General features: G+C 39.3%; 1 protein-coding gene across 2 annotated transcripts in view; it reads right to left on the minus strand.

Moving 5' to 3' along the window:
* Nucleotides 1–1,705: 1,705 nt before the first annotated feature.
* Nucleotides 1,706–13,327, minus strand: part of FHL5 (four and a half LIM domains 5) — a 29,073-nt gene continuing 17,451 nt past the window's right edge. For both annotated transcript variants that reach the window (XM_085056312.1, XM_085056313.1), the window contains exons 2-6: nucleotides 12,615–12,795; nucleotides 9,240–9,414; nucleotides 7,331–7,500; nucleotides 5,021–5,207; nucleotides 1,706–3,814 (exon numbers count right to left, since the gene is read on the minus strand). In XM_085056312.1, the coding sequence (XP_084912438.1) occupies nucleotides 3,663–3,814; nucleotides 5,021–5,207; nucleotides 7,331–7,500; nucleotides 9,240–9,414; nucleotides 12,615–12,795 (865 nt within the window). In that variant the 3' untranslated portion in view covers nucleotides 1,706–3,662. The remainder of the gene's footprint in view (nucleotides 3,815–5,020; nucleotides 5,208–7,330; nucleotides 7,501–9,239; nucleotides 9,415–12,614; nucleotides 12,796–13,327) is intronic.

The following is a 13,327-nucleotide window of genomic DNA, read 5'->3' on the forward strand; positions in this document are numbered from 1 at the left end:
AGAAGGGTCACTAGATAACCATACCTCAGGGCTGTTTTTTGTATTTTAAACGTTTGTTTCTGGGAGTTCTCTGACACTTAGGCAATGGTTGAGGAACTTAAATTTTGCCTGAAATATTGAGGGAGGTAATTGGGCACCTATTCAGTCTTAGTTAGTCCCAAAGGACAGCCTCCCTCCTGGTCCCTTGGGATAACTGTGAGTACAGCAAAGATGTGACCAGGGCATTAGAGATTTTGCTTCACCTCAGGGCAATTTAGCTTGACTGAAACAAAGACAATGCAATTATCTTAGAGATGGGCTGCTACATATACAGGTAAGAACTAGATATATTTTAAAATTAAACAGTACAATGTTAAAGAAAAACACATGCTATTACAAAATTTACTTAAAGATAAATGTCTCAAATTTTCCATCCTCTGCAGCTGATTAAAGAAAATTGAATTGCCCTGGAGTCTGTACCCTGGTCATCCTGCAGTAAATCCAATGTTAGCAACACAGACTGAAGATCATCAGGTTAATTTTTTCCCATTGTTTTTCTGTACCAGGCAATCATGTTCTATATGACATTTAACACACAGATCAGGCATCACTTTAACACTGCCTACATGGCTATTTCCCTCTTTGCTCTGGAAAGAGGCTCTCCTGGAGCAGCCATCCCTTCTAATTTCAGTTTCCAGTGCTAAGGAGTTTAATTGCATTTGTTCTTGATCCCAGTGTGGTCTCTTTGCTTATAGTAGACATCTACCGCCTTCATGATCTACAGGCTTCCACAGCAACACATTGTTCCTTCTTCCAGCCCTTTTCTGCATCTCTTCAAGCTGGTTTAATCTAGTTAAGAATAGGTGCCCCAAACTGTCCAGAGCTCCCCTGGGGTTGTGTGACTAGGTTTTGGTAGCAAGGGGCTACAGGAGGGCCTTCTGTGAGAAGCTGCCAGCACTACTGTGGGAGAAGCAGGTAGAGAATTCAGGAGTAAAGCTAAGCCTCAGAAGAAAGGGGGGGGGTGGGGAAAAGACATTTTTAAAAATTTTATTTCTCATTATTCTCTGATTTGATTGGTAATAAATGATTTTTTCCCCAAGTCAAGACTGTTCTTCCTGTCACAGTAATTGCTGAGTGATGTCTCTCTCTCCTTATCTACACCCATGAGCCTTTTGTAGTGTTTCTTCTCCCCTGTCCAGATACAGAGGGGCCTTTGTGGGCACCTGGTCTCCAGCCAGGGTAGCCCACCACAAGAGTTTCACTGCACTTGTATTCAGGCATGGCAGCCGGTGACAGAGGCCAGGAAATAGCAATTTGCTATCTAATATAACTTTTATTCAGACTATTTATAGCAATCACATTTATTTCTTACTGATCTCCTGAAGGGAAAACATTCAACTTCAGATTTGACTGTAGTGTATTTACTGCAGAAGAAATAAATAATTCAGTTGGTATTTCTAAAAATATAATTAGTTGATGAGTCAGAGAAGAATTTAATTTTCATAAATGTTAAGGCTGGAAGACTGGGATTATCATGATCAGTGTGTCTGACCTGTGACTCTGTCATGTCTTTGGAGGCTGCCTGGTAATTCCTGAGTAAATTTGTAATTAAGTTGGAAGATTTTTCAGAGGAGACTGAATAAATGGCCCAAACCACATTCTTATGATGTGCTGAGTGTTATTTCACACAAACAAACAAAAGGTACACCCCACAGACAAGCCTGAATATGGTGATTCATAATTTTAATTAAAAATTGCAGAACTGTTAACATTTACTTGTTTCTGATAGCTTAGTGCAAATTTGTAGAACATCATACATGACTGTGAACCACTATGTCTGTGTGTTTGTATATATATATATATTTATACATATAAGGCAATGAAATATATCTCTATTTATGGGAATCTAAGCCTTACCAAGAACCTGTATCAGCCATAGGAGATGTGTAAATAGAAAAGAAAGCAGCTGGGATAAAATGAAAAACATAAAGTAATCAAACTCTAGACTGCAATAAAAGCTGCCATGAAAGAAGAAAATGAAAACCAAAAATTAACACCACATAGAGCAAAAGATCAATATTTTATTGACTGCACAACACGTCGCTATATACTCGTTGGTCAGTCATTATCTGTACTGATTTTATGCCACTGCAGTTCAGCCCTGCCTTAGCCATATGCAGATGTATTAATATTTTTTTTCAACTTTTCTACCTAAAGTAATGTCTTCAATATGAACAAAGGCCACTCAAGTCAGCCAAATAATTCTACGCACTCCAGGTCAGAGTCTAAAGAAGAATGACTTAAAGACGTGTGAGGAGAGGACTCAGACCCTGCTGGACAGTGCAGAACCTGCCATTCTTAACATCCCTGCTCATCCATCCACAATGGCCCAGGACATGAACCAGGCCACTGTGACACACAGAATGGGAGAAGGAAGAAGACAGATGTTTGTAACGCAACTCTAGATGATCTTTAATAGCAGACATTTGAGTGCTGGAACTCAGCAAATAGATAAAAAGGCCAACTGCCTGGAAACTAAGGCCTTGTACTGCAAGCAAGGGCTGCCTAGCTTGCAATGGCAGCATCACTAATTTTTGACATGCTATTAACAAACAGATGTGGCTAATGGTGAAATGAATCAGCAATTGGCTCTGGAGAGCTTATGGCCTGCTGTCCACAAGCAGAGGGATGGACTGGGAATCAAAGCCCAAGCAGGGCTGAAAGGGTAGGGCTCTTAACAGGGCTTTGATTGCTGGCAAAGGGGTTTTGGATGGAGGAAAGTACAAGGTTGAAGGGACCAGCATGAGCTGGCTCTGGTGTCTGCTAATGAAAATATATGGTTTAGACCTGTACTTCAGGGTCCAGCAAAGACAATGGAAACAGAGTCTTAGGGCATATTAGTTATGGGAAAATGTACATCAGCACTATTCAATCTTGGGCAATCCTCACCTCTTGCAGAAGCTGGAAATATGGGTTTATCTATGTTCTAGAGCATCTATGCCTAAAAAATTAAGTACAGTTGCCCAGTTTTTGGAAAGGACCTGTGCCACAGTGTTTTGGTTGACTTCTTTGGGTAGCAATCCCAGTAAGGGGAGGAAAGTGACCTTTATCTGGACCTTATAATGGGCCTCTCTGACTCTGTGGTCCTCAGAGTGAAAGCACCTCCTACTCACAATTTCTGTCTGCTTTGTCAGCATCTTTTTTACATAAAGTATCGAAGAATATAATATTTTACTAGGTGTTCTCTTCAATGTTATGATCCAATAGAAAAATACATGTGCCCAGCTTTCCATGCCAGTATCTGCATCTATGAATCAATGCTAATGCCTCATCATTATTCATATGCCAAACAGATTTTCACAATCCTCCTTGGTCCAGAGGTGATAAAAGAGAAATTTTTAAGCTTCTAACAGCAGAGTGCAGTGTGTTACAAGGAAAACATACTGGTGTTATATTTAAAATACCTACAAATATTTTCTGCATAATTTTATTAACCAGTATGGGCTTAGTGTTTGATTTTTGTTTATAAGCAATTAAGAACTATGACAGAATTAAACTGCTGATGGAAAGTTACTCGAGTGACAGAATAACTGTTAGACGTTCTATATGGTTTTCTTACAGCAGAGCAATGAACTACATTGTTACAGAGTGAGAGTAATGCAGCTATACAGCTTTCCACAGAACTATGAAGCAAAGCCACATTCGTGGCAAAGGATGTCATCCTGCCGAGTGAGGAATTCCTGGCCCACCAGGGAGACAGAACACTTGGCACAGTTAAAGCATTCCCCATGCCACTGACGCTCCTCAAACGAGATGTATTTGGCACTGCCAAGAGCTGAAAGAGATTATGAAAAAGATCTGAATTCAGTATTTCTTGACATGGCTCAGAAATGCAACAGATTACTTCCTGATGTGTGATCAGATTGTTGTTCTTATAGCAAACAAACAAATGAACAAAGACCCATAATCTGAAATATTATTTGTTGGCTGAATTGAAAAATAACTTTATAATTAAGTGAGAGATATTTCAAGAAATGTCACAAGTCACTTGCTTGCCCATCCCATTATGAGATCTGAACACAATTGTTTTATCAGAATGTCCATTCAGGTTTGCTGATCTTCCCAACAAACTCTCATGAAATTTAGTTGCAATATGTTGAAACATATAGTTTCTATACAACACTGAATGAAATTCAAAAATTTTCCCCTAAATTTCTTCAAGATATATCTGTTTGGAATGACCAGATCATGGGATTCCTAGCAGAAGTATCTGAAATAAAATCTTGACTTTGGGGTAATTTGAATATTTTTTGTGGATTTTTTTTTTGTTATTGTTTTATCTCTCTCTCTTTTTTTTTTTTTTAATCATGCACATGTGATTGGGTGGCTATTCATTGATTTCTTTATCCACTGACAGAGGCAGCATTCACCTGTAAGAAACAGGCAGTACTTTGCAACAGCTGACTCCACACATTATAGGATTAAAATGCAGAACACCAGCAAATGCTCTCAGGAAACTTCAGCTATCATAGACCAGTGACATATACATCTAATTATAAATCATATAAGTATACAAGGATGTATGCAATAGAGCGTTGTTGCATTTGGCAAGCTTTCTAATTTGACAGGTGTGCCTTCCCAGCAGGGAGTTAATCTGTGTTCAGTTTGATCACATTTGCATTTAAAATCAAAACTGAAGAAATCACAGAGGAATTAGTGTGTACTGTCCTGGGAAGAGGAAAAAATGCCCTTTTTTGTATTCTTAAGGAGGATTTTTACTACAGAAAGCTCTAAGTCAAATGATGGAGGAACTCCTTTGGGCATATAAAACAATTCCTCATGATTTAAGGAAAATGTACTCAGTATGGCCTAGCAAGATACGTGGCACAGAGAGAGTCTCTCTGGTAGTTAACTCCTTCAGTCATTCATTATGATGGGAGTATTTTAAATGGATTTTTTTTTTTTTCTGAAGTAAAGGTCTGCTTTGGGAGGAGACTGATGATTCATTGCTGTTTGGTCCCCTCTAGAAGACAAGACTCACCTGTGATAGGTTTCTTGCAAGCAGCACACTTCTTAGCATAGAATTTGCTGAAACAGTCTACACAGTATGGGTACTCATCTTTGGAAATGAATCTTTGTCCAGACAGCTGGGTTTTACATTCAGCACACACAAAACATTCTTTATGCCAAGGCTGGTCATGGTAGGTCACTCCTCCAGAAGTTATTACCTAATGTATTGACAAACCAGGACAGAGCAAAGAAGCAAAGGTGTGAATCATGAAGGATCATCCAATCCTTCATAAGTACTTTTACTTGTTTTCTCTCTTCCCATATGCACAAGAGAAGAAAATATGGTCATATCAACATTTTTTCATCTGGACTATCCATTTAACTACCTGCAGTTGAGATGGGCATGCTGCTGGTTTGTTATTCTCAATTTTTTATCACAGCATAACCTCACAATTTGTAATAAACGTTATCTTTTAATGAAATTTTTCTATTATACTGTAGATAATGGTTTTGAATCAGGCATGCTCTCAGAAGAGAAATTCTCAGTGATGGGCAGTGGGTGAGAGAACTGATGCTGAAATAATAGTTAATCTCCAATCAGTATTTTGCTGTCTCTCAACTGCAACAGTATGTTAAATAGGAAGAAAGACAGTAAAGAAACAGAAGTAAAATAGAAAGGAGATCTACAGTCAGATTAACAAAAAATGCTGTTTATGAGTGTCTCATTCCTAGCAATTTACTAACAGCTCTACACTGGTTATTTCTGAAGAGGGAAATTTCCAGTTGTTCTATGGCTCCCATATGTGTGGTAAAGAGCTGGTTTCACATGAGTTCTGAGAGACTGAACAGAGAAATTTCTATAGAGATAAAGATGAGCTGTAAGATAGTGTTTCTACTATCAAGTCACATGCATGACAGGGAATGAATGAATGAATGAATGAATGAACAAATGAATGAATGCTATTGGAATAGGAGGACAAAAAGTTGGAGAAACGTAAGTAAAAATACTGGTATAATAAAATTGCCCTGGGGAATACAGTTTCAGGAAAATAAAGAATAACACTGGGTCATGTCAAGCAATTAAGGCATTTAAATATTTTCTCATCCCTTTAACATTCCAGTTTTGGGCTATTTTGTAGTTACATTTGCTTTTCCATTAAAATCTAAAAAATTGCTGGCACAAAATTCAAGATTCAATATGGCAATTTAATCACTTTGGGCTTGATGCAAGTTTCAGAGGGGAATGATGCAAGTTTCAGAAGTAAAATGGTTTTAGCTATTATATAGGGGGACTTTGCATTCCTAAAATTCTTAAGATGAAAATCCTTATTATTTTACATAGGTGCGGCTAGCATCAATACGTCTAATAAACATCAAGCATAATTACTATAATTGCCATGTGTTTATTTGGTGCAAATTAAAGGCTAGATATAGACACATGGGAATATATAAAAGTACTTTCTAAAGTTTAACTACTGAAGAAAATAATAGGTATCATATTTTCCTTAAATGAAAAGCTTTTTAGAGATAGAGGTTTACAGGTAAACATTAAATAACTTCAGGAAATTATAAGTTATTTGATGAAGTGAAAAGAAAAATGCTTCCAGAGTAAAGCAGGTACTAAAAAAGAAGTAAAATTCTGCCATAAAAAGTGTCTTAAAACATTTCTGTAGAGAACAGCGTCACTTTAGAATATTATGATGTTTTGAGCATTTTCATCAACCAGAGACAATTTTAAAACATGAGAAACTGAGGGCGGGAAGAATTCATTTATCTGTACTTGGGGGAAAAAAAACCAACTCATTTGAAACCAAGCTTTCTGGTACCCACAGGGGAAACATCATGTATTGAAGCAGAGGGACTCTTGAATAGTGTTATCACAGTTGAATGTTACTTGACCTGCTAATTGCCTAATACATTTCAAGAAAAAATAGCCAAGATTGTGAATGCTTTGTTCAGCATAGGTGGTTAGTTATGCATATGGATATTTCTGAAAAATGATGGAAAAGGAGGCATGTTTACCAAGGAAAAAACAGATTTTCAGGGAAGAAGGGTTTTACATAACTTTTCCTTTAACCTTTGCTAAAAATCCCAATCAATAACTGAAGAAGCCCAGAGCATTTGTTTTGGTAAATAAGTTAATTTCAAATATAAGAAGTTTTTGATTCATATTAACTAGAGTGGACAGCAGGCATTGTCACAGTTGGCTTTCTGTGTCCAATATCAGAAGGAAGACTCTGTTCCTACTCTTAGTCTGCCAGACTTTTCACATGATCCAGCCCTTTCCCCCATGAGCAATATTGTCTCATTAGGGCAATTTTTTCATTGTATGTTTAATTACCTTTTTGCAAGCATAGCAATGGTGAGCAAATTGCTTCTCAAAACAAGGCACACAGTAATTCTCATTGTCTTTGGTGATTAATGGTTTTGTTCCCAATGGTTGCCGACAATACTGGCAAACAAAACAGGATTCATGCCAGGAACTTCCCTTAAATTCCATTTTACGTGAACCTGAAAAAAACCAAAGTGAACAATCCTCTCAGATACAGCCTTGTAACATAAGTTTTAAATGCTGGGAATGCTCTTGTTTTGAACCTTCTATCTCAGTATCAGATTACCCAAGAAAACACTTATCTTCAATTTAATAGAGCTTCTAAGAACACACTTGAAATTTCAAGAACATATTCAGTGCCATATATTCATCTGGCAAAAGATGTGCTGAATTGCCTAAGCTGTGATTTTGAGAGTCTTATACAAATCTTTTGGGGTTAATTCTTTCTGATTAAGCTTCAGTTGCTCAGTTTCTCTCAAGGCAGCCAACTCAGTGATAATGTTCAGGTACACAGCACTTTTATAAAATAGAGATTAATTTGTTGGATGTTTAGTATATTTATTATTGTCGTCCTGTCTACTGTCTTCCTTAAACTAAGGCTTCTTCACTTATAAATGCATTATTTATCTTAATCAGCTTAAATTGGCAACTTTCTAAAAGTAAATTTTTTTCTGTGATACAGCACATTACATTGCCTCTTCTTACAGCTTATCATTTCTGTCCTAGATCAACAATTCTTTTTATCATGTTTAACTAGATGCTTTTGATACAGCACAAGGACAGAAAGTCACTCAGTTAAATGTTTGCCAGAGAAGTTTCAGAGCATTTATCTGTGTGTACAGGAAGGTGTGCCTATTTGACAACATTTTTGTGAACTATATACAATTTAAGTAGTTTATAATCCTTAAGCTTATTGAACACAACTATATTGCTACAATATTTGTTTCCATTAATGCACCTTTTGCCTGTAATGAAAAGGAAACAAACTGTAAAAATGCAAATCAGTGTTCCAGGTTGAACATGACATCAGTAATCTCATACTGATAGTAAGACAATAATTTTGCACAGCCTGGACCTTATCGTTTGGCATTAAGATATACTGAAAAATAAAATCTTTGTGCCACTGCAAAATTTACTGATGTTCTTTGTTCCAGGGGTTAGGGACCCACTTTCCTAAGTGAGCAGCTTTTTTTGCCACATACAGTGCCATGAATTCTCTCAGATGCCTGTGAAGAGGCAGCTTTTGGGCAATCACTCTGCTGTACGAGCTCTACTGATGTGGCAGCAATGAAAAGTCTAGAGTGTGTCCTGAACAGACACAATCAAAAGCTGAGAAGCAGTTTAGAGGAAAGTGCATAATTTTCAAGGTTGCTAAGGGCAGAAAGTAAGTCTATTGTATACATGGACAATATTGTAAAGCGGAGTTGTATTCAATTTAGTAAAAATGTTGCTAATGATTTGAAGGCAAATTGTCATGTTTTGACAATTTAAACAGAAAATATTTCTGACTGAAAGCAAAAGTGTAAAGAACACAAGCACAGAGTCTGGTCAATGTGGAAAACATGCAGATGACTTGTCTAATCTGGCACTCCTGCTCACAATAGCTCAGTTTGTCTCCCTATGCTCACAGTGGGATACACTTCCTAAGAACTACTGCAGAATCAAGGACATCACATGAATGCATTTTACCCTGCATCAAACTCAATATTTTTATAAGGATTCGCAAGACCTGTCAGTGATAGATCAGAAGTGTCTGCCTGCCCTCTCCTCTCTGCTGGGAGAGTGCTACATGCAAAGGAAGAGTAGTCACCTCAAAGCTGCTCTGAAAGTCAAGGACCTTACAGCTTGGTTATGCCAAGAGGTGGTCATAATTAAAAATGCTGTTCCATTTGTCACCAAATGGTCCCTGTTGACTTACCAGGCATAATGGTCCTCTGGCAGTGAAAACACTTGGATGAATACTCATCAGAGTAGCATTCAGTACACAACAGGACCTCATCCTTGGCAGCAAATGGTTTCTCCACAAGTGAGCGACTGCACTTGGCACACCTGAAGCACCCCTCATGCCAGTGGTGGCCTTTGTAGGCCAGATCCTTGGAGAAAGTAAGTTCATGTTAATGAAAACATTTATTTACAGTGTTTTTATCCTTCAGCTCTTTCTGGAATTAAAATGAAAAATTAAGAGCATTGCAGCGGTGGATCCAAGCAGGAGTGTGCTCAGGAAAGGTGGAGGTACTCAATGTCACACCATTGTGTAGATCTCCTCCAGAGGCCATTAGGAGCTGCTTTGACATATGCAGTGGTCCTTCCTTATGTAACATAGAGGTATTTTTTACTGGAAGAATCATGTTATATATTACAGTTGTCTTTCACTGGGAAAGAAGAGATCTACATTTTTAATGTGCACAGACCACTGGACAGGAAGCCCATTCTCTACAGAGTTTGAAATGAACTTTATGTATTTCAGGGTTACTACATATTCTTCCAGATGACATGGCATAATGCTAAGTTATGGCAGAAAACAAGCAATAAAAATCTCATTGAGGACAAAATGATTATTAGGAAGATTTAAAAAATCATTGCTTTTGTTTACATCTGATATAAATCCACCTGAAAACTCGGTAGGAAAAAATGTTTGTTTAGGAATCAATGGGTTTAAGGGATGAAAGACCTAACAGCATATGTATGAGATCCTGATTAGGAATTCAAACAAAGACCATACAGCAGATTTAAATTTTTCGCAGTTAAGAGAAGGAAAAATGCACCTCTAAGAAAACCTCCCACCTTAAAAAATGAACCAGACCCTTCCAAGCCACTTTTATAAGTAAGGAGCACAAAAGAGCACAAATCCAATCTCACTGTTCTCCTTTATCAAGTCCCCACCTTTTAAAGTGCTAAAAATGAATGAAATACCATGCTTCAGGAGGTGCTGAGCACTTACCACTTTAATTTTCTTTAGTTAGCACTCTGAACCTTGCAAGAACTAGGCTGTCAGCCCAGACTAGCCAGAGGCAAAGACTGGGTGAAGAGGAGAGGAAGAAAACCAAGCTCTAGCCCCTTGGCAGAGGCGGGACAATCAGCTCTAGATCTCTATGAGCCACCTTTCTAGATGACTCTAGCCTGTTGCACTCCTTTCTTATCACCTCTGCTTCCCCTCCCCCCCCCATTTTTTCCTTTCACTCAGTCCAAAGACAGGACTTTTTTTAAAGATTTTTGACAACGGTAATTCTGTCACTTATTTAATTCTCAATTTTAAAAGTGAAATTAAGTGATCTCAAAGAACAAGCTCTCCTGGTGGACCTGACTTGTGCTACATGTTCAGTGTTGCTGTTGGTAAAATGCTGATGAGAGTTTGAGAAGTGTCTTCATCCAAATCAGCATTTTCCTTCGATGATTCCTGTACTCAGACAATATGCTTTGAAGTGCTTGAGCTGGGAAAGCCTTCCAAGAGGTTTATTTTAATAACTTTCTGTCATTTTATTTCTAAAAAACATAGGCAAAGGGAGCCTGGGGAGAAGGTGAGCACTACACACTGAACTTGGCAAAACAAATGCTTTTTAGTAAGTTTCATCTGAACTTAAAATACAAAGTCAATTGTATGGGCTCTAAATTGAAGTGTAGGGTACTATAAACCCTGTCAAAGACCACAGAGGAATTTGAATTATTAACTAATGTTGTAAAAAATGGAGAGGTGAAAGGATAGGCATGGTCAGAAACACTGCCACTAATATGCCATCTGTGAAATGAGGAAGGTAACCATAGAATTAAGCAAAAACTACAAAATACTTCATTTCCAAAAGACAGAATAATATGTGAATTATAAACGTTGCCTTTTCAGTTTGGCATCTTCATGTCAACACCTTCAGTAAAAGTAATTTATTCAATGCTCAAAATATTTTTTCAGTGGTATGTTGGTTTCTCTTGGCCTGGTTTTGGGTAGTGGGGTGAGCACAAAGGTGGCTTCTGTGAGAAGCTGCAGGAAGCTTCCACCATGTCCAGCAGAGCCAATCCCTGATGGCTCTGAAGATGGACATGCTGCTGGCCAAGGCTGCCAATTAGAGATGGTGGCAATGCCTCTGTGATAATTTAAAAAGAAAATTGAAACAAAGACATGCAGTTTTTTCCTAGCTGGAGAAGAGGAGGAGGTGAGAACATGTGAGGGAAACGACATGGAGACACCAAGGTCAGTGGAGAAGGAGGGGGAGGAGGTGGTCCTGGCAGCAGAGCCAAATCTCTACTGCAGGCCATGGTGCAGACCATGGTGGAGCAGCTGTGCCCCTGCAGCCCATGGGGGATGCAGAGATCCACCTGCAGCCTGTGGGGAGGTGTCCACACTGGAGAGGGTGGATGACTGGAGGAGGCTGTCATCCAGTGGGAGACCCATGGAGAGAGGGGGCTCCTGTTTCCATGCTGGTGCAGCCTGTCCTTGGAGGTCTGCACCCCATGGACAAGGGACCCACACCATAGCAGTTTTGGGTGCACTGCTGCTTATGTCAACCCATGCAGGAGAAGTTCAGGAAGAACTCTCTCCCGTGGGAGGGACCCCACAGCACAGCAGGGGAAGGATTTCTCTCCCTGAGCAGTGGAAGATCTCTGTGATGAACTGACCAAACCCCCCACACCTTGTTCCCTGTGCTGTCAGTGGGAAGGAGGGAGGAGGTGGGGGAAAGAATGGTGTTTTAAGGGCTTATTTTTACTTCTCATTTTCCTCCTTTGATTCTGTTGGTAATGAATTTACTTTGTACCACCAAACTGAGCCAGTTTTGCCCTTGGAATGTTTTCCCAGGTGCTTATCTCAACTCATGACCCCTTTTGTTAATGGTTTTTTTCCCTCCTCTGCCCAGCGGTGGCAGAGGAGAGAGAGTAAGCGGCTGCTGTGGGTGCCTGATGTTTGGCCAGTACCAAACCATGACAAATGGACACCTAAGAAATTCTGAGGTTTTGTTCAACCTGATACACTGAATTACAGCAGCCACCTATTACCCCTCCATCACTGTGCAGCCTCTGCAGCCAGTGAGTGACTACAGGTGAAGGAAGGAGCCTAGCTGAAGTCCACACATACACCACAGCCTTGCTGTATGCTTGGGGTATATGCAAGTGCAGATTTCCTCATTTTTAGTCCCAGAGCTTTCTTATTCTGGGAAAATAGCACTGTTTCACTCTGCTGTGTGTGGATGAGCAACAGCCATGCTTAGGTCTCTTCAGCAATACAGGTGTATGCAGAGGGGTGGGTATGGAATCTACATTTGTGTATAATTTAGCAAAGAACAAAAAGTGACAACTAAATCTTCACCTTGGAGTTGCACTCAATGGGTTGCTTGCACGCTTCGCAGGGGTTGGCATACAGGCTGTCATAACATGGAACACAGTAAGCGTTTTCTTCTCTTAGTGCGTATTTCCTTCCACGGAGAGACTGCAGGCAGAAATGACAGTCTGTGTGACTGCTGGTCATCCTGCTGGGGCCCTCACGTGATCTGCAAAGATGGAAAAATCGTGTAATTCAGTGCATGACCATTTGCTTGCTCAAATAATAAGTAATGACGCATTATCTGTGAAAGTTAGACAGGCATTTCCTGGCCATTTGCAGTGCCCTGGATTTCTTCATGCTGGGCTGTTCTATAATAAAATGGTAGCTTTTAACAACATATACTGTGTATTATATTACCTACATGATGGGGAGCAAGAGGGCTGCTTCAACTTATTCTAACACTGTTTCAGGTCAGACACCTGAAAATGAAGCCATCTTCACATTCTCTATGTACAGCTACTGGCATTATGAGCATTATGTACTGCATTCTGAGACATGGTTTATCCAGAAATCAGGTAATGGAGATAGAAGCAATAACTCAAAAATGAAACCAACTGCAGAGTTAAAAGGCCAAAGAGAAGAGGCAGGCACTCTATAGTGTGTTCCTGACTTTCTCTTGATACTCCTGCCTTTCTGCTTGTTCCTTTCTTTTCAAAATCTACCTGACCAATTGGAAGGAAGACAAGGGACTCCAAGAT

The sequence above is a fragment of the Lichenostomus cassidix genome, chromosome 3 (genome assembly GCF_008360975.1).
Source record: "Lichenostomus cassidix isolate B80296 chromosome 3, HeHo_3.0, whole genome shotgun sequence".
Classification (NCBI taxonomy): Eukaryota; Metazoa; Chordata; class Aves; order Passeriformes; family Meliphagidae; genus Lichenostomus; species Lichenostomus cassidix.